At 44.2% G+C, this 27,758-nt stretch overlaps 1 protein-coding gene across 1 annotated transcript in view; it reads left to right on the top strand.

Moving 5' to 3' along the window:
• The window catches only part of CACNA1C (calcium voltage-gated channel subunit alpha1 C), a 1,395,795-nt gene that overhangs the window by 958,134 nt on the left and 409,903 nt on the right, over positions 1-27,758 (top strand). The window contains exon 9 of the mRNA XM_069228081.1: positions 2,540-2,712. Coding sequence (XP_069084182.1) covers positions 2,540-2,712 — 173 coding nt within the window. The remainder of the gene's footprint in view (positions 1-2,539; positions 2,713-27,758) is intronic.

Genomic DNA, 27,758 nt, shown 5'->3' with positions numbered 1-27,758 from the left:
GCCTTAAGTCTATGTTTATGTTAGAAATTGAGTCCTGATGTTTCCAAACTCGAACTATACACCTTGTACTTAATCAGTAATTTGGTGCACAAATAATCAGCAGCGGCACGGTACAGCAAGTTTAATATTTTTATAATGACTGCTCTATTGCTGAGATACGAGATTTTTTAATCCTGCAATATAAACCATTTGAGCGTCCTTTCGCCTCTGTTGTTTCTCTTGTGTGTTGGTGCGTACACTATTTTGATGGTGGTCATGGCAGAGGAGAGGCGTGGAGGGAAGTGTTTAATTTATAAAACAAAAAAGGGCACATTTTTTCCTAGGACCATAGGAGTCTACCACCAACGTTGCAGGGGCGGTACCAAGACTGTCTCGCCTTGATCCCACCTCACTTCATGCCTATTTTCCTTATTGTTTTCACCTCATCTCCGTCTTGGAGGTTCTTTTCTAATCAAAGTTTCTTGATTTCACTGTTTTCGTATCTTTGTTTTCATCCTTCTCATTCTCATTTTTCTCCCTTTTCCGTCACATTTTTTTCTCTCGTCAACTGTGTAAAAATCTATCTGATGATCTCTGGTCCCCAGAAGTGAGTGCCTGCCCCCTCCAATCACCAGTACAAATGAAGTGTGTGAGCATCTCCTCGTAACTGTGCAGTGTGACCCTTGTTTTCATGTCAGTGCCACCCTAGCCCCATTGACTGTGTGTTCCTATCAGAATACCCATATGTTCAGGCCGATGGTGCATGTGTGTTCCTTGACATTGTGACAGTGTCCCCCTCTGTCACCATATCAGTGACTTTCTAGTGATTGACTGCAGCTCGTGGATTATCTCAGTAAGTGGCTTCATTATGGGGTCAGCGTTTGCACATATCAACAAAGCAAGAGACAGAGTGTGCGTGTGTGTGTGTGTGTGTCCGTTCCCTAAGCTGTGTAGTTAAATGTATTTGGTTCTCCACTAACCATAGTTTGAGGGTGCTGGAGCATTCTATGTCAGGTCGCCTGTAACATGTGATGAATAATGTCTGGACACATCCATATGGAACAGGTGAGAAGTTGAACGTTTTACACTTCTGGGCAGTCACAGCTAAACTGGCAATGCGACTGAGGAAACAACCCTTACATAGCTCACAGAACTGCCCACCAGCACATGAATATATAGCAAAAATATATATATCAAGGCCCCAAGGGGGAAGTATGGCCCTTAACGTCCACGGCAAGAATGTATTACCTTTGTCAACAAAGTCGATCTAATACATATTCCCTTTATTCAACCAATACTTCTTCAACAATACACTAGTTAATCAGTCTATGCAGGTGCTCCTGTAGTGACGGCGCAGAGAACGTGTATAACGTGACAGATTAGCAAGTGTATTGTTGAAGAAGTATTGTTTGAATAAAGGGAACATGGATTACATCGACTTTGTTGACAAAGGTAATACATTCTGGGGCCTTGATATATATTTTTTGCTATATTTATACACCCGGGTCCTAGGGTTACTGGGTTTGCCTCATTTTTTAAAATAATACCAGCACATGAAGGCACTCGTTACGAGTCAGAGCAGAAACAAGTTTACTACATTGCTAATGAATTGGGGTTTGTGCACTAGTTATGACTTCAGTTAGCAGTTTTTGTAGATCAAAACCAGCTCTTCAAACCAGTCAATCACAGCTCATCCACCATACTCAGGTATTGTTCCTACTATCTGCCTGTTGTCCCCCTTCTTGAAGACCATGGTACCACTATTAAGGTGAAAGCAACCGGAAAAGCACACACAGAAAAGAAATGAGAGATTACAGTGGTGTTTAGTCAGTGATAGTATCTGCTATTGACTAGTTGGGAGATGAACAGGATCCACGCACATAACATGGGAACATATGTGCCGTTCATTCATTATATTGTACGCTAGGTGATCTTGAGTATTGCACTAGCAGTGTCTGTGTACATGATGTTTGCTTGCTAGTGAAGACTTTTGCTTTGGGGGGCGTTCAGAGAAGAGTGAAAAGCGAAGGGGTTGAGGGCTTCCCTGAAGCTTATAACACTGATGCAGACTTTAATATGTACGTAGTGATTTTTCAAGAACTTAGGAGCCAGTTGGAAAAGTGCCTGTCGCATTGGCGGGTGGCTTTGGCCGTAATTGTGTGGAGCTGCAGATGGGTGACACCCTAAGGAAGTGATGGGTCCTTAAGGGAGATCTCCTTGCAGAGGTAGACAAGGCATGTTGATGATGCATGTGCAACTGATGCATCTGATTTGAATTCATTATTTTCCTTTGTCCGCACTCAACATTGGCCTTCAATCTTTTTGCTAAGAGTCCAGTCCCAGGCGTGTCTGGTTGTATGGTCTATAAGCCATGGCTTGGCAAACCCTTTGATATGATCCACCCTGTTGAATTAGGAGAAAATATTGTGTTTTCTGATTAATGCTCCAGTTAGTTGTCATTCGTGCTTGCCATGCTATCCGAGTATGTATTGTAACCAGCTGTTGGTGCTTTTGTCCCTGCCCTCCATCCACCTCCCTCATACCTCACTCATCCTTCTAGGGAGTTTTCCAAAGAGAGGGAAAAGGCCAAGGCCCGGGGAGATTTCCAGAAGCTGAGAGAGAAGCAGCAGCTGGAGGAGGACCTGAAGGGCTATTTGGACTGGATCACCCAGGCAGAAGACATCGACCCGGAGAACGAGGATGAAGGCTTGGACGAGGATAAACCGCGAAACAGTGAGCCCTGATATTTTGTCCTTTTCAAAGCATGCTCTATTGTTATCTTAGGAAGACCTGCCCTTGTAGAAGACTGCATCAGTACTGTATGTCTTTCCTGCCTCTTCTGAGGGACACTTTACTAGTATTGTGTGTTTTAAAGTTAGGGAAAGTATTCTATTCTCATGTTGTACCTCTACACAAATGGGAACTTTGTATCACTATATTAGTTGACTCTTGCGTTAGCGGTACACAGGACTGTATGTGCACGATATAAGTCTGCTCAGATGGTACCCACAAATAGGCAAGTTTTCTTCTACAAAATCTCAGATTTAGAATTCCCATTCAATATAAAGAACTAGAGCTGGAGGTCATCCATTAAATCTAAAACTTCCTAGAAGTGAAAGGTGAGGTTGGCAGACAGCTAGGCTGGCTTCCGAGCCATCACAACTCTTTTGCGGCTCTGGATTGCTCAGTTTGTTAGATGTTGGGCAGCCTTCGGCATTGATTCTGTTAGATCAGTCATCACCTGTTCATACACTCGACCTAAAGGAACTTGTCGACTGTATGGATGATGGGTTGGGCCCTGAAGATACATTTTAAGCCTGCAGGAGGCTCTTTTTACCACAGCGGATGTATTTCGTGAAGATGGGCGACGGCAAATGAGGCAGCGTTGGGATGAAAAGAGGGGCGCCACGTGGGGCTTCCCTTTCCAGCCCCTTTTCAACCTGCTTAGACTCCTGCAGCGGACAAAGCCGGGCTCACAAAAAGATATTGTGCTGTCCAATAGACTGACATCCAATTCTAAACTTTTCCACTGCGTCTCATGAATTGATTACATCTGTCTTCAGCACGTACACCATGAACCCTGATGAGTCACTGGGTGAATTAGTGGAAAATTGATGCATGTCCATTTGTGCCCACGAGAATTTGCTGCAGAGAAAGATCCAAGGAGCACCTTGTTCACTGGCACGGTGCCTGTGAATGGCTCTTGCTCACCTCGCAGCAAACATCCACAACTTGCATAAAGAATGAACAGTTTGTACCAACAAGGGTATTATGTAGGAACTGTGATAATGTGCTTTTTGAGCAGTGACAGAGGTGCACTCTATCCATCGATTATAGTTTGCTTTCATTTTATTTAGCTCTATGGGCGTGAGAAAGGCCCCCGCAGCGTGGAGGGAGGGGGGTGCCGAGCTCCAGGGGGCCTCTCAGCACAGCATCTGGCCTGAGTGAATCCGACCCCCCCCCCCCCATCCCTCCATGTTCTGTGCAGGGAGGGGTGCTCCAGTTTCGTTACGCCACTGTTCAGTTCCTTTTGATAATCTCGCTCAGGATAAGTTTGATCCAATAGTAATGTCACCTCTAACTTACAGAAATGTTTGTTGTCATTCAGGCTAACCAGCAACGTGTCATCTGTGCCAACAGTGACACGCTCTATACATTTATTTGCCTTGGGATAACCCCTTTGACGTCTCTGCCCCAAATATAAAAACACACTTCCGGTCACAGGGCTCAGCACTTGGTTTTACTTACGCTTTTCACGTTTATTGCGACTTGTGAGATTTTATCTGACAGATGGATGTGTGTGGTCTCAAACAAACGCATTTATTGAAGCTGTACCTATTGTATCAGACATAAAGGGCTTTTACTACCACTACATTTAAAAGTCTGTCTTAATGCTGCACAACTAAGACCTTATTGTTGGCCTCAAGGACAACAGAGGATGCACCACAATGATACACGACTTGCTCTGAGATAATGGCACCGGCTGGCGGGGGCATGCCTGGCCCCAACATGGCCCTGCCGGCTTCACATCACGGGCAGGAGGTCAGTCTTCTGGGTTCAGCGATGTGCAGTTCCCAGTGAAGGCTGGTCATGGGTGAGCACCCTCTGTGTGGAGGGCTGCCAGATCAGAGGTAAGGGGTGCACAGTGCTGAACCCCATCTGTTCACTGCATCCCTGGGACACGGCCTGGCCTGCAGGGAGTGCAGTGAAGCAAGGCTGAGTTCATAAACTTCATCTGTGCAGGCGAGAGGTTCAACCGAGGGGTCTTGTGGCAGAGATCCTTTCTTGAAAGACTTCTCCCAGTAATTACACAGAAGAAAACATTCAAACAAGATGGTAAATACCCAGACGTAGCCTCGTGTGCTTAGTCACCTTGTCTGTAGAGGATACAGGTGATGGGCAGGTGCCAGTCAAGACCATTAGTTAGCTCTAAACTGTAAGGGGGGCTTTTAGCTGATTTTGTAATAGCCTTCCAGACACCTTCCGACAAAACTGATGGGAGAACTTTATAGTGACCCCAGATGGCCAGAGCAGCATAAAACAAGGGAGCTCCACATGGCAAGGAGTATTTATCCAGGACTATTTCCGTTCTACAGCGCTAAGGATGGAAGTTCACCGCCGATCTTGTTTAAAGACGATCTGTATTTGGTCCGCAAGTGCTTTATTAAAAGTCTCTGTGTGGCTGACCCATGTGAGATTGTGGAATGCACTTGCATCCTCACTGCATGCCACTTCTTACCCAAAGCATCCCAAGATCTTCAACAAAGAGGATATCCCAAGGCACATAACTCGAAGTAAAGTAAGTCTGTCTGAGCCTGGTAAGTTAGCTTGCAGGGACTGCAGCTCTAGGAGACGGAGCGAGCCGTTGTGTGAGCTGTTGTGTGAGCCATTCAAGTTTGAGACGCCGCTGGGAAGCTCCCTTGCTTGACTACTCAACTACTTCTCGCCTGTGATTGAAACAGAGTGCCAATCCGGCTCTACTCACGAAGGCCTACCAGGGAAACCAAGTCTATCATTCATCACTACTTGACTGGAGTACATAGCAACTACTATTAAAGCTACTAGCAAAACAATAGACCCTAAATACTAAACTACTTCTCGAGAGTGAGCTTGTGCAAGCTAAGACTTGTCATTTGCCACATCCTGAACCTCACAGTACAGCAGTGTTATAATTCATGCATCTTTGCGGTCAAGAAGGAGGTTCCACCAGATAATTTGTTTCATATTTCAATGTACCGTCCATGGGAATGAAGTACATAAAATGTAAGTTGGTCAATAGACAGCCCACCAGGAGCAAAGACTTCCTTGCTCAGCTGGGGGGTATAAAAATAAACAAAAACGTACCTGCTGCTGCTGCTCTGTCCCACTGCTGCTCCCAGTCTTGCTGCCGACTGCTCTCTCTCTTCCCGGCAGTCACCACAGGCTCCCAATCCAGACACTGCTCTCATGCTAAAGTAAGCATGAGAGATTAGCCGGAGTGGGCTGGTTTGATGCTTACTCAGGCACAGGGAGCCTGTGCCATTTCTCCAGCACTATAACACAGCCAGGTTGGAGAAACGTAAGTGCGCATGTCGGTTTTGCCGGACTAAGACGGCCAGCCAAACCGACATGTGAACTTTACAGTGCCCACCACCCGCCCTTCCTTCCTATGGCCCGTCCCTGCCCCACACTACATTCCAAGCTGTGAGAGAGACAGTGACAAATAAAATGATAATATTGTTTTATTATCATTTTTATTTGTCACTGCCTGCCTGACTGAGCATGGGAGCAATGCTCCTCTGCTGTTACGGAGGAGCCGCCCTTGTTACAACCCATTCACACATCACCACACATACAGGCTGAGCCGTATCATAGATACAACAATTTCTTTAGCTGAAGATATATTGTGCTTTCTGCTAGTGCTTATTTCATGCAGAAGAGAGGAATTACATTTTCGTGCTGAACACAAGTGTCTCTCCACTTTCTTCCCGTATTCTGCTGATAACTTGTAAGTTACAGTGGCATTCTCAGATCTCATCCTAAAAATAGATAGCTTGTCTCACAATGAAAATCGCATATTGTGCTCTGCCAGCCTTGCCTTCGATGCATGTAAAATATACATTCATCGACTATCAAGCAGGTTGGTGTTGTATCCAACGTCATATGCTGGTGTATCATCAGTATGAGTATATGATGTTTTAGAAATGAGCCTATGTGTAATAAAATGTGAATTGTGTTGATTTTCACATTCAGGTGTCCCACACCCATTTAGTAGACTGGAAATTTTTCAATAATCTGTTTATTTGGTGTGTTTTCGTTTTCAAAAAAGTAATTATGACGTAAAATGGGCACCATTTAGATGGCGGATAAAGTGAACGCCTATTGATACTGGCACGAGACGGTATTTACAAAAGCAAAACTTCAATCTCATAAAGCTACTACTTTGAGTCCATAGTATTGACGTTTCCCGCGTGATGTCGTTTTTTTCGGCAGATCAGACCATGAATGTAGCATCCTCAATCATGTTTTTTCCATTTCTACTCTATTTTAAGCTAGTTGTGCATTGTTAAGTTATTTTTGCAGGTCCAGCCAGGCCTAGTGGAACAGCTCAGGAGACTGATTTGTGAAGTAGGCTGGAAACTGCTCTACTCTCGCTATTCTTAGCAGCGGAGACGTGTAGACATCGCCTTTGGAAAAGCATTGTTAAGGGCTAAGATGTACGTACTTACGGTATATTAGAGGAACATGCAAAACCTGGAGGAATGGTATGTTTGAAGTCTGAAAAACGTAAAGAATGACTGCACCAAGAAGGGCAGACTGCTCAAATCCTAGCTGGTATTGTGGCATCCACGGATGTGATCGCGTAAAAAAACTCCAGAATTGCAACAGCTATAAATGTGAGGCGCAAACTTGGGAATTATGTCATCTATGAGCTAGAAATCCATACATTTCAGAATGGTGCCATCTATGAATGTGACCCACAACTCTAGACTGTCTTCCTCCTAAAGTTAACAGCTCAAAATCTAGATGGACATAATCTAGGGATGTGATCCTCACAAACTAGAATGGTGCCATGTAAGGATGTGAGCTACACATTCTGTAGCTAGGTAGTCAGTGGAGGTGAATTCTACAGACCTGTGCATGGCTGTGCCCATGACTTCACAGACTCTACAATATTATAACCTATGAAAGTAACACAGCGGACTTCGGCACAGCATCATCTTAAAACATTAGGAATGGAGTTGTGAATGAGCCCTATGCAAACTGGATTAAATTGAACCAGGCAGTCTATGGGACTGTGTCACAAGCTTGAGAACAGTTTCATATAATAATGTAGATGGTACAAGGAAGACACAGGTGTCCTTTATGAATGTAAAGACTGAAAGCTCTAGACTTGTGCAATGTTTGTTGTACTTTAATCAAGCAAATGCTTCAATCTTGTCAGCTATGATAATGAAGAATTCTATTTGCAGTGAATGTCACCAGCACAATCTCTAAAACGATGTACAGCATATGTGTGAATTGATCCGCGTGACCTCAGTACCATCATCATTTGTTTATTTATTCACCAAAGACGCTGTAATTTAGTGCCATCTATGAATGTGAAGCACACTAGCTTAAGGATAGCATCATACCTGATTAGTAACCACATAAACTGTGGAATGGTGTCACTTGTGAATGTTAACCACAGAAGCTCCAGGGTGGGGACATCTACGCATAAGAATCACACAAACTTTAGAAGGCGCTACCCACCAATGGACCACACATGCTCTACAGTGACATCATCAGCGAAAATGACCTCTACAAGCATTAGATTGTGCCACATTATAGCGCAGAATGCACACTGAGAGATCAGATATTATGGTAACTGAAAATACCATTGGTAGCATAGCTCTAAATGGGGTACAGTTTATGCTGAAACGTGGCCCCCAGAGGCATTTTGCACTCTTTTGGAAGTTAGGAAATTGTTTCGTACACGTGAAAAATACTTTTTATGTTTGTGAAACATTTTTTGTGGCCTCCTGAAATGCAAGTTTGTTTCCTAGTCGAAGCGAGTGTGTGTCAGATTGGTGATTTTTTATTTTTTATTTGTCGAATTGATAGATTTGGCGAAGTTTTTAATATATTGCAGATGACAAATCTTGCCAACAATTAGTTCTGTGAGGGAAAAATCAGCAGATCCTATTTTCTGGAGAACATTTTTTTGTGCAGTGATTCTCCCAAGGAAAAGAAGGTTTTGTGGGAAAATTGCCTGATTTTTTAATTTTAACTGACATTTCACCCAAAGTTGTGCAAATAACATGCTTTGAAGGCAAGATTTACATTTTGCATAGTTACTTCTTCAAAACCTGACTTGTTGCTTAAGCAAGATCAAATACTTCTCTGGTTATAGATCGCAATGTATTTTGTGGAAAAAAAACTGCCTGTGGCATTTTTGCTTTGAAGGCTCCAGAACCCTTGCAATGCTACCTTGCACCTGTGTTTGTATGGTTGCTTAGTGATCTCTGCGTTGGGATGTAGTATTTAACTTGCATATTGGCATCTCCCTTTGCTCCCAGCGCTGCATTCATTCGAAGCTTTGGTGCTACTCATCTCAAGTAGGACTCTTCCATTTTTTCGTTTAGGCCTGAATAGGCCACTTGTGAAATTAATTTACTCGAAACGCAGAAGCATCTTTATTGTTTCTCCTCCCTTGGGCATCAGATTTCATCAGATATCCAATAGCCTCGTAGACTGCAGTTCTCCCTTATTTTTATTTTTTGTGTATCCATTCCCTGTCTTCAGTTTACTTCTGCTCTCTTAATTCATTCATTGTTCTAATCCACCAAGCGAACCTCAGAACAGTCCCTGAGATCTTCCCACCCAATAGTGTTCAATAATTGCATTGATCCCTGGATGTGCCTTTGTCATAGCATCAGGATGGGCTAATGCGAATGGTCTTAGGTCCTCTTGCTTGAGTATTGACTCTGGTCAGTATTGCGCACCGCCAAGCTTGTAAAACGTCTGGTAGAAGGCCACTAAAAGCCCTTAAAACAAGAGTACCTTTAAATTAAAAACTGAAAAGTTATTTTGCATTTTCTTTGGAAAAAAAAAATCTATATTTGCCGTTATGTGGTCTGTAAATGCGACTGTCTTCAGAAAACATTTTGATCAGGCTAATGTATTCTGCGTCAGGCTGATTTGTAGCAGCTGTGGTTTTCAAGGCCACATTCCTCCTACAGCGGGGGCTGCTAGGGATGTCGCCCCAGCCCCCACCATCTCCCACTTATCCCCTGCCCGTCACTAATAATCCTAACATCATGTTCTCGTCCTATAGAACTGTCCCGGGGGGCTGTCTGTAATGCTATGTTTTTAATTCCCCAATCGATATAAATAACTGCTCAGATTGGAAAAGCACATAGCCTGCACCCCCCCTCCCTCTTGTCTCGCACGGAGAGCTGAATTTTATTCTGGATGGCAGCCATACACCTGGAACAGAGTGTTATATTAGCGTAGAACCGCTGTTACCCTTTAAGCACAAGAGACAGGCTACGCTATTGGCCTTGATGTTTTGTTGAAAAGAAGGGGGCGTGGCTAGCAGGGCACCATGCAGTAGGGAGGGACACTAGTGGGCTCTGGGGGAAGTGCAGTACATCCAGCGGGAAGAGAATCCACGATCTTGCTTTCGCGCATAGGGTGGGTTGATGGGCGCCATAGTGTGGAAGGCTGTGTTTGGGGGTGGCTGCCGTCCAATCAGACAGGTTTTAAAAATAGAGATATTAACCAATAAGTATCCACTGGTGCTAGGTAGGGAAGGGACCAAGGGTTTAATTATACTGTTTTCTCTGGGGTGCAACAGACACTTGTGTTTGCTTTCACATCCTTGTGGCATCATGTTATTACATAAGGGGCTGTAGGCTCTTGTGCAGATGCTTCTGCAATATGGCGCATGACGGTGCACAGTTACAAGAGGGTGTGCCCTTATTTGCATGGGTTCCATGGCATGCAAAATGAGAGAGCCATTTGTCTTAACTCTGCATCCACCTGTGAGGGAGTCCTTGTTCTTCCTTCAAAGAGAGGCCTAGTCATGACCAACAGTGAAAGGTGGACCTACAGCTCCAAACAGCTGATCCACCATTCACTGATGTGCTGATCACAGTGCAGGCGCAAGTTCATGGCTCCACTGATGAATAGCGCACATTTTGTAATCAAGCGTACTGTACCAGTCTTCTGCAGAGCGCCCCCGGCTAAGAGTGCACTGACGCAGAAACAGCGACAGTGCATTCAAACTGTGATTCGGGCCCAGATGGAGAATGAGAGAGGGAAAATCGACATACAGTAGAGCGCATACGTAACTCCCTCACTCACTGCAAATATATTAGAGTCAACAATAGTCTCTCTGTAGTCATGGTTCATGCAGAGCCATCCAGGTGGAACAAAATTAAGGGGATAAGTCAGAAAATAAGGATTTTCTATTCAAGCTCCCGTAGGAAGTTTTGCATGCCACTCCAGCAAAAACTGCAGATCAGATTTACACCAAACTTGGTATGAAAGACGAACTTTACTCGCAAAATATCCTTTTATTGTGTAAATCCGTTCAACCTTTTTAAAAAATATTTAGTTGGAAAAATATGCTGAATGGGGCAGAAACGGTTAACACATTTGTATACACTTTTGTATACTTTGTCAGTTAAATTTGCGAATATCAATTTTGTGACTTCTCTCAACCACATTTGAATTTTTCTGAGATGTGATTGGCTGACTGCTTACGGGCGCCTTCAGCCAAATTAACAAATTCTTCGATGTGCAAAAATACATTCACAGAGGAGAGGTGAAACTTGATGACTGACTCTAAGCACTTGAGGGGAGTTGATATGAGCACAGATGCCTACGTTTTAAATTTAATTTAATACATTTAAATTATTTAAAAATGTAATTCAAAAGTAAATTAATAGTGCTATATTATTTTTTATGTGTTATATTTCAACTTCCGACGAGGGGTTGCCGCCACACTGGCTACCTCCCCGCCAGACCCGTTAAGAGTTTCCCGCCAAGCTGGCAGACAGAAACCTCGGTTTCTGCCCGCCGGCTTAGTGGGAAACATGCTACAGCATTGTCTCCGGCTTGTAATTGAGCCTGCACAACGCTGTAGCCCACAGGGTGCACCAGCACCCTTGCAATGTTCACTGTCTGCAAAGCACTGTGACGGTGTTGGGCAAGGGGGCCCTGCATACCCACGCCAAGTGTGTGGGCTCCCCTGTGGCCTCCTGCACCTGTTGTCCGCCAGCCTTTTCATTGCTGTGTTCTAATAGCTGTGAGTTATAGATTAATAAAGGGACCTTCACATTCTGCAGGGGGGGCCTTCATTTTGTGTTATGCCACTGCCTACTTGTCCTCCTCCTTCCTTTTCCAGGTCTCCTCCACCCTAATTTTAGAAGGATACAGTCTACAATCCTGTCGCTTAGATTTTTCTTTTGGCGTCCAGTTACTCTTGATTGGATAAAGCAAGGACAGACGTGAGGAGGAGCAAGCACAACCCCCCTTGAAAAGAAAGCCTAATCAAGCACAAGTTCTTCCATAAGAAGCCCAGAATTAGTCCAGCCGTAGATCTTAACCATTACAAAATGTGTTGTCATGAGTTAAGAAAACATTTATGCAACATGCATTAAAAACATAGAAAATATTCTGTGCAGACCAAACTTTACAGAGAGGTATGCAGAAAGCCAAATATTCTCAGACTCCATCATAAAATCTCTGTGTGCCATAACCTGAAGCTCCTGGAATAGAAGCTTGTTTTCTTCACTTCTTATTATAATTTAATACAAACATTAATTAATTTAGTCCTGATTTATTTCACTGTAAACTGCATAACGTGATTTGTGTACTTACTTTTCTACACGCATTTGTACATTTGTTTATGCGCTTTCAAACGTTTCACTCACGTTTCTGAACTCCGTTACAAGATGGCCACCACCCTGCCATTATCAGCAGTCTTCTGTTATTCACATCCTGCTAAACAACCCTCTCTTTCCCAGTATTTGCCAAGATCTTTCTTTGTTTTTTAGGCTGTGGTCAGGTAAGTAGTGAAGTGTTACATATTTAGGTGGCCTCCTGCTAAATAGCAGATATTTGGTACTGTTTTGCCAGCTACCGATTGAATAACAGAGATCATGTGCTATTTTGACCGGCTGCCTAATAAATAGCCACTTCTCTGTTTGAACTACTCAGTCGCTTGCATGGGGGAATGGTAAGGGCATGCCTGCCCAACACCCTTTGACTAGCCAGATCACATGACCTGATGACCCATTTCTAGGAACGGCTGAAGAAACGTGAGTGAGAGCTCATCAGGAGGGGGGCCTGTCCTCTGATCTGTCATCCGGGGCACTACGGCCAGTACGGAAAATATTGGCTCATAATCGAAAGTAAGCAGTTGGGGTTTACCCAAGTTACTGATGGTGTAAAATGCCAGCAGGTGAAGTTTTAAAAAATTGATTAACACAAAAATAACTCACGTACCATTTTTGGACTTTGATCCCAAACTTTTAAACAACGGTTTGCCTGTTGCTCTAGTGTTATTTTCTATAGGTGGGTTGTATCCATTAATTAACACACGGTCTGTTAACATGCAAAACTCATGCATTGAAATTAACAGATGTGTGGTTAAAAGAGCTTCAACAGTTCCACTGGCCCACTAAGAAAACAAAAGCATTGTGTAAGTGAAAGCCACCAGTGGTAGTGACTGCACTCTTCTTCGACTAGTCATTTCTGTAGAAGAACTACAGTGATACTTCCCTGGGAGACGTAGACAGAAGTAGGAATCTCTGAGAGCCATGAACTATACAAAGAGAACTGCAAGAAGAGTGAATGGCCAAGACACATATGCAATAGAAATAGAAGAGAGATCAGAAGGGAAGGCCTTGTAAATCCTCACTGAAATGTATAGAAACAAGCATTGGCTTAGGTCTGGGTTTAATGTACAAATATGCGTAGCAATTGCACATTAATACAAGACACATGAGAGGAAGCCAGCAGGAGGGAAAGGAGTTATTTGTAAAGTAGTCCTTCATGTAGTTCACTGCAAGCCCTCAGTGGAGGCGGAAGAATACACTGGGACAGGTTTTGAATGAGAGATGACTACTCCAATTGAATGAGGTGAAATGGGCTAATTCAGTACTCTAGATTCAGACAGCTAATTGCTATTGCTGCTCCTATCCAGCTCACCAGTATGCCACCTATGTGATATTTACTAGTAGCGAGTTGCTTATCCATCCAAAGAAGACGTCTCTCCTAAATCCAGTAAGGAACGGTGCAAGGGCTTTCAGCTCCTCAGGCAAAAGGACATTTTCCCAGTTGTGTGTCTTGTTCCCCAGCCCCTCCATAATATAGCTCCATACTGCAGTATGGTGCACCCTGCTGCCACCTGGTGGTAGCAGCAAGTGGACACCAGCAGAGGGCTCGGTATGGTCCATTCCTCCACACAGTACAATATTGATGAAAACAAACGAAGCCTTGGTCATTGCATCACCCCCTTATCGTGGTCGGTGTTGGATAATGAAATGTTGTAACATGAGAAGGCATTTTAGTGATCGATTGGTTCCTATTTCAACTGCAGTTTCCAAAAGTATGGTATTCTTCAAGTCACCAGTTTACCATGGTCTCATCTCATTGCTAACCATAATTTGTTCCAATCGGCTAGTCCCTTTGTGTCCTATGAGCTGGATTTGTTGATTTTGGTCCATTTATAGTGGGAAACAGGCCATCATGTTATTGAAACTGCGGTAGCTGCTGGCACGGTCACTCACAGTCTCTGGAGAGAGACGATTAAATCTAAATGCTAAATCTGACAGGAGACATGGACCACCAGGCTTATCCATCTGTCTCTATCTCTACCTCCGCCTGTCACACGCACAATGCCGGGCCTCCAGCGTTAACCATCCTATCCCAGCCCTGTTGCTCCAGCCTGTCGGCTCCATGCATTCTTGAATGGTTTTGCAATTGTGTCTACATGTCTGGTGGGAGATTGTTCCATTGATATAGTTTCTCATTTTGTATTTCAATAACATTTCCTGCTGCCAGCACCGACATTCTCATGGAATTCATTATCATCAACACCACCTGCGAAGAGTAATTCATTAAGTTTTTTTTAGATTTCCACACAAAAAACACAAAACCTTTCATAAATATTTGCTAGGTTGTGAACATAATTGCTTTGCATGTAAATTTATATTTTTTTCTCTTCAAATGCAGAAATATCCTTATGTGGTTGAATGTGGTTGACATCGAATTTCATATCTCTTTGAAGTCTTCCTGCGACCATTCACCCATTTCTTCGGCCTTCTGTTTTGCTTTAGGGTTAAAATACCTTAAGGCAGGATGAATAGCGCCATATCTGTGCATTGGAAGTTATTTACTGCCAATAGTGTACACATGGACGCATTAAGATTTCCAAAAATGTGAAGTGGCTTCCAAAGTTCTTAGTATGGAATTGTACGACTAACCTTCCTAAAGCAATTTTAGCATTTCCTGGAACAGAGTGAGAAAAATTTGATAGATGCTTTCTTGGGATCCTGCCCAGCACATAATCTAGCACATTAGTTCTTCCTAGTATACTCCAAAGAGAACACCCTTATCAAGAAAAATACCATTGCTCCCCAATCCAAAATAACCCAATGATTTTGGACTCAATATGCCATCACACTGTTGCCTTCAAAGTCATTCCCCTAACAACCGTGCAAAGACATGTCAAACTCAAGGATTTCCATGAGATCTCTCAAAATTGGTTGCATGTTTAAATATTGAGGTCTGTAATATTAACGGGTACACGTATTGACTCCAGAATATCAACTACCAGCATATTTCCAAGGTAAGCATTTGAAGTATTAATTTACAATTCCTAAGTGCATGATTAATTGATTGACTGGTTGAATTATTGATAGATTTTTAAATCGTGCAAACACCCAGGTAAAGAGTTTCCTGGCACTGACACATAAGGCTAAGGGGTTAAGCAGAAAAGAGATGACTTTTTAGTCTTTTCCTGAATGTGCGAATGGACTAGGCGGACTGAATATCAGCGGGAAGAGGATTTCAGGCTTTCAGAGGTTACTACAGAGAAGGCATAGCTACCCATCTGGGTTTTGGGAAAACAGGAAAGGGGCAAAATTAGTTGAGCAGGAACTGAAAGTCCTGGTAGGCAAGCATGTAAAGCAGGATGTGACGTAGTTCATTGAGTGTGAGTGTATGCTTTGTAGCCCATGCACAGGGCTTTACACATAATCTTTTGTGAATCAGAAGTCAGTGCACAACTGCCAGGTGTCCAGGGATGTGAGAACTCTATTTAACACCATATCTGAGGCATGCAGCGACCAACAAGGAGATGGATGGAATACTTTAATTAATCTCAGCCACTGACAATTGCTTGGGGCCGCATTCTAGTCTGTCGTTTTTCACCCTTCATGCCACTCTGGACACGGCCCACCTTATACAACCTCCTTATGGGAAACGTCTGTGGGTCGTGGTTTGCGCTGTATAGAACTCCCAAAAAACTGTGCACTGGAGCCAAGCTATACCCGACTGATGAGCCCTACTAAGGGTGAAACCAGTCCTATGTTCCTTGCGTTCTGATTCAGGGAGGACCTGGCCTGGGAGTTTGGACTGGACTGTGGCTGGGTTCAAACTGAAGTGGCATGGTGTGCAGAATGACGATGGACTGGGATGCAGCCCCAAGTAATTACTAGTGGCTGAGAGTAATTAGGGGCATTCCATCCATCACTTTTTTTTTGTATACTTCAGTTTGCCAGCAGGAGAGGAAAATCTTATATTTTTGCAAATATTCCCAAAACATGTTTATGCAAGAAATGTCTCCTGCAAAGCATTTTTGAGGGAGCTTCCAGCCTCAGGTGAAGCATTATGAACATGGCAAACTGAGGCAGATGTAAAGTTTGTCACTTTTGCAAAACAAGGTTTAATTGTGGTCTAGTATCTAACCTGCTGACTTAACTGAAAAGTGTATGATTTGGGGCAAATCATTAAGAGTCTTATTTAGAGTTTGGGGGCAGTTACTCCATCACTGTCATGACAAACATCCTTTTTACCTTACTACAAGTTCTATTAGATTTAATGCACTTGTAATAAAGTGGGCAAGATATCCATCACGCTTGTGACTGAATAACCCGCTACCGAACTCTAAATCATGCCCGAAATCTTCCTGTGCCTAACACTGTAAATATATGTGAAATGTAATGCTTGGTGGTAGAAATGGGGTCCTTGGCTGACATTCAGGTTACCCCCTGTTCAAGCAAGGACCCTCACTCTAGTCAGGGTAAAAGATAATCACCCTCAGCTAACCACTGCTTACCCCTTTGGTATCTTGGCAGAGCAGTAGGCTTAACTTCAGAGTGCTAGGTGTAAAGTATTGTACCAACACACAGAGTAATGTAATGAAAACACTACAAAATCACACAACACCAGTTTAGAAGAATAGGAAATATTAATCTAAACAAAACAAGACCAAAACGACAAAAATCCACAATACACAAGTCAAGTTATCAATAAAAATGCAAAAAGAGTCTTTAAGTCGTTTTAAACATGCACTAACACTGTTAGCGTGAAAAATTACCTTGGGTGCATCTAAAATAACCCTGCATGGGCGAGTGTGTGTCAAAAAGGGCTTGCGATGCGTTGATTCCATTCACGAGCGGGACCTTGCGTCGTTTCTCCTTTCGCTGGGTCGGGCCGCGTCATTTCTTCTCTCCGCAGGAGAGCGATTCGTCGATCCGGTAAGCACTCTCGGGTCCGGGCAGGCCTTGCGTTATTTTTCCATGCCCAGCGGTACTTGAGTCGGAAATCCGGCCGCACGATGATCCGGAAACCCCGCAACGCGGGTTGTGATCCCCCGGGCTCCGTCAGGGATGCTGTGTGTCGTTTCTCCTGCTCCGGTCGTGTTTTCGGCGAGCGTCGCTTTTCAGCTGCGGAGCCGGCGGCGCTTCGTTTCTTCAGCCGCAGATCGGAGTCACGTCGATCTTTTCCCCGCACAGCACTCTGTGCCTGGATTTCCTTATCTTTAGGCTGCCAGCTTCTCCTTTCAGGGTCCCAGGAACTGGATGGGCACCACAGGGCAGAGTAGGAGTCTCTCCAGAGACTCCAGGTGCTGGCACAGAGAGGTCTTTGCTGTCCCTGAGACTTCAAACAACAGGAGACAAGCTCTAAATCAAGCCCTTGGAGATTTCTTCTCAATATGGAAGGCACACAAATTCCAGTCTTTGCCCTCTTACTCTGGCAAAAGCAGGAACTGCAGGATAGCTCTACAAAGCACAGTCACAGGCAGTGCAGCTCTTCTTCCTCAGCTCTTCAGCTCTTCTCCAGGCAGAGGTTCCTCTTGTTTCCAGAAGTGTTCTAAAGTCTGTGGTTTTGGGTGCCCTGCTTATACCCAGTTTCTCCTTTCAAGTAGGCCTACTTCAAAGTAAAGTCTCTTTTGAATGTGAAACCCTGCCTTGCCCCGGCCAGGCCCCAGACACTCACCAGGGGGTTGGAGACTGCATTGTGTGAGGGCAGGCATAGCCCTTTCAGGTGTGAGTGACCACTCCTCCCCTCCCTCCTAGCACAGATGGCTCATCGGGATATGCAGGCTACACCCCGGCTCCCTTTGTGTCACTGACTAGTGTGAGGTGCAACCAGCCCAACTGTCAAACTGACCCAGACAGGGAATCCACAAACAGACAGAGTCACAGAAATGGTATAGGCAAGAAAATGCTCACTTTCTAAAAGTGGCATTTTCAAACACACAATCTTAAAGTCAACTTTACTAAAAGATGTATTTTTAAATTGTGAGCTCAGCGACCCCAAACTCCACATGTCCATCCGCTTCCAAAGGGAATCTATACTTTAATCAGATTTAAAGGTAACCCCCATGTTAGCCTATGAGAGGGACAGGCCTTGCAACAGTGAAAAACAAATTTAGCACTATTTCACTGTCAGGACATATAAAACACATTACTATATGTCCTACCTTAACCATACACTGCACCCTGTCCTTGGGGCTACCTAGGGCCTAGGGGTTTCTGACATGTAAGAAAAGGGAAGGTTTAGGCCTGGCAAGTGGGTACACTTGCCTAGTTGAACTTACAGTTAAAACTGCACACACAGACACTGCAGTGGCAGGTCTGAGACATGATTACAGAGCTACTCATGTGGGTGGCACAACCAGTGCTGCAGGCCCACTAGTAGCATTTGATTTACAGGCCCGGGCACCTCCAGTGCACTTTACTAGGGACTTACTAGTAAATCATATATGCCAATCATGGATAAGCCAATTACATACACATTTTGTAAAGGAGCCCTTGCACTTTAGCACTGGTTAGCAGTGGTAAAGTGCCCAGATTAACAAAAACAGTAAAATCAGAGTCCAGCACACATCAACAACCTGGGGAACAGAGGCAAAAAGTTAAGGGAGACCACGCCAAGGATGAAAGGTCTAACACTTGGATAAATATGTGAAAAGTAATGCTATTGTCAAATGCAAATATGTAAATCCACAATTGATGTACAGCCCTTAGTTGCTAACCAGCTTGGTCTTCTTTATATAGATATAAATCAAAACATTAATCGTTGACAAGACATCTCTAGTTTACACATGAACTGCTATAACTGCACAGTTGTTTCCTTGTTCTACACTCTGTTGATCAGATGTTTGTTATTTCTCACTACTAATGTGCCTTGCATTAATGTGAATTCAATATGTGACTTGCATGATTGCCTTACACCTAGCTTCACTTTTATGCAGTCGTAGTCTGCTACGTTTTTCTCTGTTGCATATCTTCCTTGGCTGACAGATTGTTTGAGCATGTTACATCACTTTACCTGAAGGTTTTTAGTATTTTTAGCAAAAATTCTGCAGCACTTTCAGCTTTATATTGAATTAGCTACAGCTCAATTAGCTGCAATATTTAATTAGCTGCTTCTGAGTACAAATTGAGTGTAGATTGTTATTGCCACCATTCTGTGACAATAAAGCAGTGCAGAATTTCTGAGGGCCTGGTTTGAAGACATTGAGTGTACCTACCTGAAGAATCACTATAGCTTAAGAAATCATTTACATAAACTCTCAGGTGTCTGCACCATGCTTTTCCGTTCTCCACCTAATCCTTCTGCGGCGATAGGGAACACGTGGTTTGAGTGAGGGGTTGAGCCACCAACTTCACTATGCTTTGTTCTCCCTAGATTTAATTTCTGTTGTTTGACCTTCTGAGCCCAAGAGGTGCATGACCTGCTCTCCCTTTGTTGCACTGAGGGATCTGCTTCTTGAGTAAGCAAGCAATAACCAAAGCTAGAAGTATAGCCAAGTGTCGGAAGGAATACAGAATGAGTTTGGTTAGAGAATGTGGGGTGAATTAGAGAAAAAACAACTGGGATGAAGCAGCACCTTCCAGACTTAATTTTACAATCAGCGAAGATGGTCATAACCCCTCTACTTGGAGACCACCAACTGCAAGTCGCTCTTGCTAAACGTTGATGCTTTCATTTTTCAGATCTATCCCGGTCGTTCCAATGGACCACATGCAATTCTCTTTGCGACCCTTTTTAGTGAACAAGCGGTATGATGGTGGAGATATGAGGAGACTGCGTTCTTACTTTCATGGAAACAGAAGGATTGCATAGACTTCCTCCTTGGTTTTATTTCACTTATTGTGAGCTTTGTTTTCTTTTTTACACTATGTGGTAGAAGATGCTGTTTGGTAGTTGCCCGTTTGCACGCTTTCTTTGAATGACTACCTGGCAATTAATGCTGAGCCTGCGGGTTGAAATGATATCTGATCACGAGGATGGATGTGGACTTGTGCTGCAAATTCAGTCAAAAAAGCATACAGCCACTAATGAACACAGCTTACAGATACGCGGCCATCAATCTACTATCTACACATCGATATTTTATTGATATACTCCGATTGATATTTTCTGGAAAATATGGAATGTAGATGGGGGTATTCATTTCTTTATGTAAGAGAAACATTGGTTCACTACAGACCCATTTAGCAAACTCTTCCTTTTTACTGAATCATTTCTGATTTTGTGAACCGACCTATGTACTAACATGCTGCTTAGGTAAATCACCATTCAGAGTGGGTCGCAGTCCACCCTCCCTCATTAACATGTACGAGGTAGGTCGCAAATTGCGATCCATTATGATTGGCTGCAGTCACAGAGATGGTGACCTGCTGAGGTCAGCAGACCACCTTGTCAGTGATTACCTACTCTTAAGAATGTTTGTTTAAAGAATCACAAAGGGAATGAGTCCCCTGTTCGACCTATGCTGAAAAAGAATCAGTGAGTCTAACAACAAAGCTGTTTAGAAAGACCAAGTAGCCAAAGAAAAAAGAAAACTGAATTTACCACTTCAAGATGTGCCTCTCCTGTAGATGATTCTCTCTAAGCCAAGCATTCTAGGAAAGTGCACTTAAAAAAGGCATAGTCATAATGCAACATTCAGCGGTGGCAGGAGAGAGTGGAAATTGTTAATAGTGTCCCATGGATTGAGATCTTTGAGCGGCATCCCTAACAGCAACCATACCGCTAGAACCTCCAAGACACAGATGATCGCAGGAACTTCAGTCTTCAAAGATTTAACCTATTGGAATCCCATGAACAGAGCAATAGACGTAATACGATCTCTCAGCCAGAATACCTTTGTAACAGGAAGTCAATGGAAAACACTGCTCCCACTATCGGAAAGAGCAAAGGGTATTCCAGGAGTAGGACATTTTTTTCTTGAGGAAGTCCTGAAGTTACCTCAATTCGAAGATCCCTCCAGGACCTTTTCACAGCTTATGGGAGACCATTTTCCATAAAACACACAAAACGTTGTGGCTTTTCTAAAGGAATCCCAGAAAATCAGAATGACGATCATCACCGCCCTTGCCGCAACCTTAAAGACTTGAGATGGAGCAAATAAGACAATTTGCTAGATTTGCAGTGTCCTAACTCACTTACGACTCAAGTGAAGCACTTATAGAGTAGTCCCTTAAATAAGCACAAAACATTATCTTACTAGGACCACTGTTAGTCTTAATTCTATTCAGTTTAATCTGCTAACTACAGACCATAGTGGAATGACATAACAAAACGCCCATGAACTGAACAGACTGGAATGGCACCAAGACAAAGGTCTCTAAGCTAGGAATTTTAACAAGACTTTTACCATGCTTTGGTTAGCTGAATTTTTAATATTGTCTTTAGTCACGCCTGCTTTTCTTTGAACATTCCCTTCACTGTAAATCTTGGGAAAAGGACAGCACCAATTCTTCTTTTTCTCACTGGTTAATTTTATTCTGTTAGCATTTTTAACAGCTGTTTTATTTTTTAGGTTGAGCGTGCAAGCAAGCGCTTTAACCTGTTGCAAGAATTGTGGGCTTTTAACCACACCCACTGCACACCCATCACTTTCACTTATTCGTGAGCTTGCCTTTCGAAAATCATTTGTTATCATTGGTGAATGCTTTTCGTTTGTCCCTCGTTGGGGCGGTTTTGTTACCACCTGGGACACCGACCTTGTTACATGGATAATTGCACGATTGCCGATATGTTTGACAGTGTGCGAACTTCTTTTTCCTTTTGTGTCTCTCCTTTGCACTCATAGCAGCCATGGCGCTTTGAATTGACTCGCTTTTGTCAACTAATGTTTTACTTTTCATTTTATGTGGTAAGAAAAGTCCAGTTAGGAATTTACAACGCCATTACCTCTAACTGTAGGAAATGTGAGACCGATTGCATTGCAAATGCTTGTTTCTATTCCAGTGGCTTAATATCAAAAGGCCTACTAAAGTTAAATTAATTTAATTCACTTCTGCTCACCTTGGTAGTAGGCATTGTGAAGTCACAAACCACCCAGAGGCATAATGAAGTCTCCCCACACTCCCGGCCTACATTCCCCCCCTTTAGCTTAGCAGGGGTGGAGTTCTTTTTGTGCCTCTTCCGTCGACAACTGGGCATTCAAAGGCTTATAAGGAACACAACAAGAGTGAGCTAGGAGCAAGGAACAAGCAACTTTGGATAGATACAGGAGGGAGAGATGGAAGAGGGAAAGATGGAAGGAATACTAAATGAAAGGAAGGGTGAAGAATATAATAGATGAGTGGCTGAATGAGGCGGTAGATAAGAGGGCAGCTGGATGAGTGAGTGAATAATAGGTAGATGGGCAAGTGAAAGGATGACAAAGGGTTAGATGGATGAGTGAGTGAATGGATAGGTGGATGGACAGGTGAAACGATTGCAGAGTAAGGGATGGATGGATGAAAGGGCGAGAGGTAGGGAGGGATGAATGAATGAATAGTGGATGGCAATGGATGGAAGGGTGAAAGGATGATTTGATAAATGCTTGGATGGAAGAGACAAGGGAGCTCTTCTATGGAGGGATGGGTTCACCTGCTTCTCTTGCTTGGTGTCATCAGGGGTTTAGTTCAAAGTGGGGATATTTTATCTTTCTGGCTACTCCAAACCACCAGTAATGATTCATTACTAATGACAAGTGATGTCACAACCAAACTCCAATATAAACACTTGAGACAGGTTTTACGCAGTGATTACCGGCTTCTGTGTATTACAATCTTGTCAAGACCCTAGGATCCACACGACACAGGGCAGGTAAGCCGGGCGGGCCGTGAAGTGTTAAGCCCGGGAATGTAAATTATTTACATGCGGCACTTTGCAACTGGAAAATGTTATGAGTTTAATCCCGGAAAAGGTCACCGCCCGGGAGAGGAGCACCGAGCTGTCTCCATTATGCGGCCTCCCCTCCAGCCCGCGCTTTCGTTTTCCCGCTGCGTGACAGCTGAGGCCCGAGGAGCACGCGGCGTCACAAGCTGAGGCTTAATGAGCGCGCGACGCTGTCAGCTGTGCCCTGACCGCGGCGCGAGGGGGCAGCGGCGCTGACTAAATGGAGGAACACGGAGGGTTCTCGGCGCTGCATGTCAGGGTGCAGAGGGGCTGGAAGCTCCAACCTTTCATGGTCGCAGCAAAAGGTTGGCGAACACGTCTGTGGCTCAGCGTCATGGCGTTGACTGCAGACGTGTGTGAGGTGCCCGCAGTTAACTAGTGAACTGTCAGCGTCTGTTAACGAGAGGCAAAGTTGTGCTCGTTTTTCAGGATAAGCATGATCAATGTAAATGATTCCCATTTGGTACCCTGAACATGTGGCATGGCTTCAGCCACCATGCATGTACCCTGCTATAATGTGGGGGTGTCCAATACAGTATGCGGCCGTACCCTTGTGCTTTGGGCACTCCAGTTCTATTGAATGCACCAAACATGTTTATAAGAAATGGCAAAGTGACGAGTTCTGGAAGATGACGAGAAGAAATCAGGGCATGTGCAAAAGGGTTGAAGATGAAAGGGAAAGCGGTTGACGCATACAACTGTGTGATGCTGTAGGTGGCCCCCTACAACAGTCACCCGCAGGTGCATAACCAGCCATGTGACGAAAAAGTTCATGCCTCAAAAGTATGTTTTTTTTTGCTGTGTCGACAACAGAAGAATCCTATGCTGTCGTGAGTGAAGGCACTAGGGGGCATATTTATACTCCGTTTGCGCTGAATTTGCGTCGTTTTTTTCGACGCAAATTCGGCGCAAAACTAACGCCATATTTATACTTTGGCGTTAGACGTGTCTAGCGCCAAAGTATGAGGAATGTGCGTCATTTTTTTGCGTGAACGCCTTCCTTGCGTTAATGAGATGCAAGGTAGGCGTTCCCGTCTAAAAAAATGACTGCGACGCAAATGCGTCGTATTTATACTCCTGGGCAAAAATCACGCCCGGGAGTGGGCGGGGCAAAAAACCCCGCATTTGCGCCTCTTTTTAACGCCTGGGTCAGGGCAGGCGTTAAGGGGCCTGTGGGCTCAAAATGAGCCCACAGCTGCCCTCCCCTGCCCCCAGGGAGCCCCCTGCCACCCTTGCCCACCCCAGGAGGACACCCAAGGATGGAGGGACCCATCCCAGGGACATTTAGGTAAGTTCAGGTAAGTATATTTTTTTTTTTATAATATTTTTTTTGTGGCATAGGGGGGCCTTATTTGTGCCCCCCTACATGCCACTATGCCCAATGACCATGCCCAGGGGACAGAAGTCCCCTGGGCATGGCCATTGGGCAAGGGGGCATGACTCCTGTCTTTACTAAGACAGAAGTCATTTAAATGGCGTTAGGGCGTCGTTAAAAATGGCGCAAATCGGGTTGAGGCGATTTTTTTGCCTCAACCTGACTTGCCCCATGTTAAGACGCCCTAACGCCATTTTCCCCAACGCCGGCGCTGCCTGGTGTACGTGGTTTTTTTCCACGCACACCAGGCAGCGCCGGTCTGCTAGCGCCGGCTAACGCCATTCAATAAATACGGCGCCCGCATGGCGCTTCAGAATGGCGTTAGCCGGCGCTAAACTTTTTGACGCTAAACTGCGTTAGCGCAGTTTAGCGTCAAAAAGTATAAATATGGGCCTAGATGTGTCTTAACGCATTCACAATGCGATTTCCACAGAAGTGGTTGAAAAATACTCACAGCCCCTTAGTGAGAGCCCCTTGGTGGATTCTTTTGGGTCTCCCTTTCAGTAAAAAAACTGCACCCCTGGGGCTCCAGGCTGTTGTCACAGAATGCTTCTCCGTTCCTTCTAGGCCACTCCTTGTGCCTCTTCAGAGTCACACAGAATCCTCACCGGCCTTCTTGAGCCCAGAGTGCAAATCTCCTACAATGCAACCTTAAGAATGGGATACATTCAATCCACTAATGACATCTTGCATACAAGGGCATTCACAAATTTAGAGGTATTGATGGAATAAGCTGGGCACTACGCAGCTCCAGTTCACTTAAATGTTGTGGGCTGAAGGGGAGAGCAGTGCATTCAAAAGCCACATTTCTGGAACCATTTGAAGAGATACTTAAGGTGTACAATAAAGCATGATTGTCAAATTTTAAGTAAATGTTACAGAAGATGTCCGACTTGGTGTTCTTGCACCTTAGCGTTGATGAGGTGCAAGAAAACCAAGTTTGAGATTTTTACCAGTGCTGAATACTGCATTCCTTGACCTCCTCACCCACTCTTCCCCCCCGGCATCCCACTCTCTGTAGTTGAGGCTCTTTGCAAGTTGTTAAATACCTCTTTGGGTGACCGCAACCATAGTGATGAAGTGCGGTCCAAACCGTGAGGATACAAAGCCATGCACTGAGATGCATTGTCTGGCCACGCGATAAGCACATCACCTGCCCCTACATGCTCACCACCTCAGGTACACTCCCGCTATAGGCGTAACAATAAGCTGATGTCTCCCATCAAGAGGCCATTTAAACAACACGAAAATGCCTCACTCCTGACCCTATTCAACCCATGCGAAAGCCAAACTGTTTCCTAAATTTATGATTTTTGGATGGGATGCAACACATAGGCCCATATTTACAAGTGCCTGCGCCATCGGTGCATGACGTTTTGTGACGCATTGGCGGTGCACGCTGCTGACTCATTATCTACAAGGCCACACAAAGCCACTTTGCATGGCTTTTCATGGCCTTGTAGATATGCAGTAAGGCAATGCAGCGCAAGCACTGCGCTGCCTTACTTTGCGTCAGGGAGGCATTTCCATGGGTGTTGCATGGGTGTTCCCATGCAAAATCCATGGATTTTGAAGCATTTGCCTCAATAGCCTATGCCACTCCAGGGGTGGCATAAGAGTGACGCAACGGGGAGAAATATCTTTATTTCTCCCCGTTCGTTCCTCCTTTCTATGTGTCATGCATCCTGCACAAAAACAATCATCCCCACAACGCAGGCACCCTTTCACCATGGTGCAAGGGTGCCTGCGTTGGAGATGACAGCAATTTGTGCACTAACGCAGGGGTAGTGGACATCTTGTCGATACAACGCATTTCTGCCTTTTCCCGGTGGCGCAGGGCAGTGCAGCAAGGCACTTGCTGCACCGCCCTGCACCAGGGGCCTTTTAAATATGGCCCATAGTTTCTTTTTCCTGTCATTACTCTTCACATTCAGTCCCTTAAAAGGGAGGGACAGCTCTACATCACGTTCTCTCTGAGCTGAAAGCACAGACTGGCAGACAGGGTCGGGCTACTTTAACAAAGAGGGCTGTGACCTGAGTTTGAGTTAGTCCGTAGGTTACAACAAGCATTAGCATAGCCAATAGGTCTCACCTTTGGGACCTTTTAAGTATTTAGTCATGCAGCACATTGCTCTGGGTTCTACAACATCTACTGTTCTTTGACATAGAAGCTTTGACACTAATAGGCATATTATAGAACTGCATTGAGAAGTGCTTATTTAAAGCAACGTTTTTAAGAAACATTAGTATGCAAATTAAGGTAGTTGGGTTGTCTGACTGTGCCAGCATAAGGTTTAAAAACTGGATTTGCACACTCAATTTATTTCGTTTGGCTCAGACTTGCAGGTTATTGTACCAATGCCAGGTAGTATTTCCAATGTTGGAAATTGGGCTATTAGTTGTGTGGCCAGCTCAAGTAATAGTTCCTCAATTGTCCTCAGTAGGAAATACCCCATTGTAGCTCTTGACTCTCACAGGGTAGTGAGGGGGAGCAGTCTAGGACCTATTCAAGGGATGTGGTGTGGGCTAGGAATCACCAATCACTGGCACGCAATAATAACACTCACTAAACAATTGTCTACTCAGTACTTTTTCTTTAGAAAAGGAGAGGTACATTTATTACACACACACTGTTAAATACTATGCAATAATTTACAAATATTCATTGGCAGGTGGAACATACCATAGCTGAAATTCTGCAACCACTCGTGACCCCTCAAAAGGGACCCCCTATAAGGAGATCAGTAAAGCATGTACAATCATCATGTAAACCCAATAAAAACCTTTAGCATAAATAAACTTTGTGTTTGTGCATTCCTTCATAAACTTTGCATTTACTGAAATGGTCAGAACAGCTCCTAGAGGGCACCACAATAAAAATAGCATTTAGAAGAAACGTGCTCATGTAACCATTTAATTTGCCCCTAGAGGGCATAACAACATGAAAACAGAATGGCAGAGAACATTGCAGTGTAACCAAACATTCAGCCCCTAGAGAGCATAGTGCATTATACATTTTCAGGCCTAGCGGGCCTGCTACAATATTATTGCAAGCAATGCGTTTAGAACACAAACTACTCCCAACTGTAAAACAAAAGCTCCAGCCTTGAGAGAGCTTAACAAGACATTGAATGGTGGGAGAGGTTATGATTCTGGGCCCTCACCCCCCCCAACCTAGAGTGGGTCCAAGAAGATGACTTTGTGCTGAACATTTTGGTGGTGGTCCCATTGTCCTAGTACC

This window comes from Pleurodeles waltl, chromosome 4_1 (assembly GCF_031143425.1).
Source record: "Pleurodeles waltl isolate 20211129_DDA chromosome 4_1, aPleWal1.hap1.20221129, whole genome shotgun sequence".
NCBI classification, from domain to species: domain Eukaryota; kingdom Metazoa; phylum Chordata; class Amphibia; order Caudata; family Salamandridae; genus Pleurodeles; species Pleurodeles waltl.
Note: the sequence above shows the minus strand (reverse complement) of the source record. Positions and strands in the feature narration are given on the sequence as shown.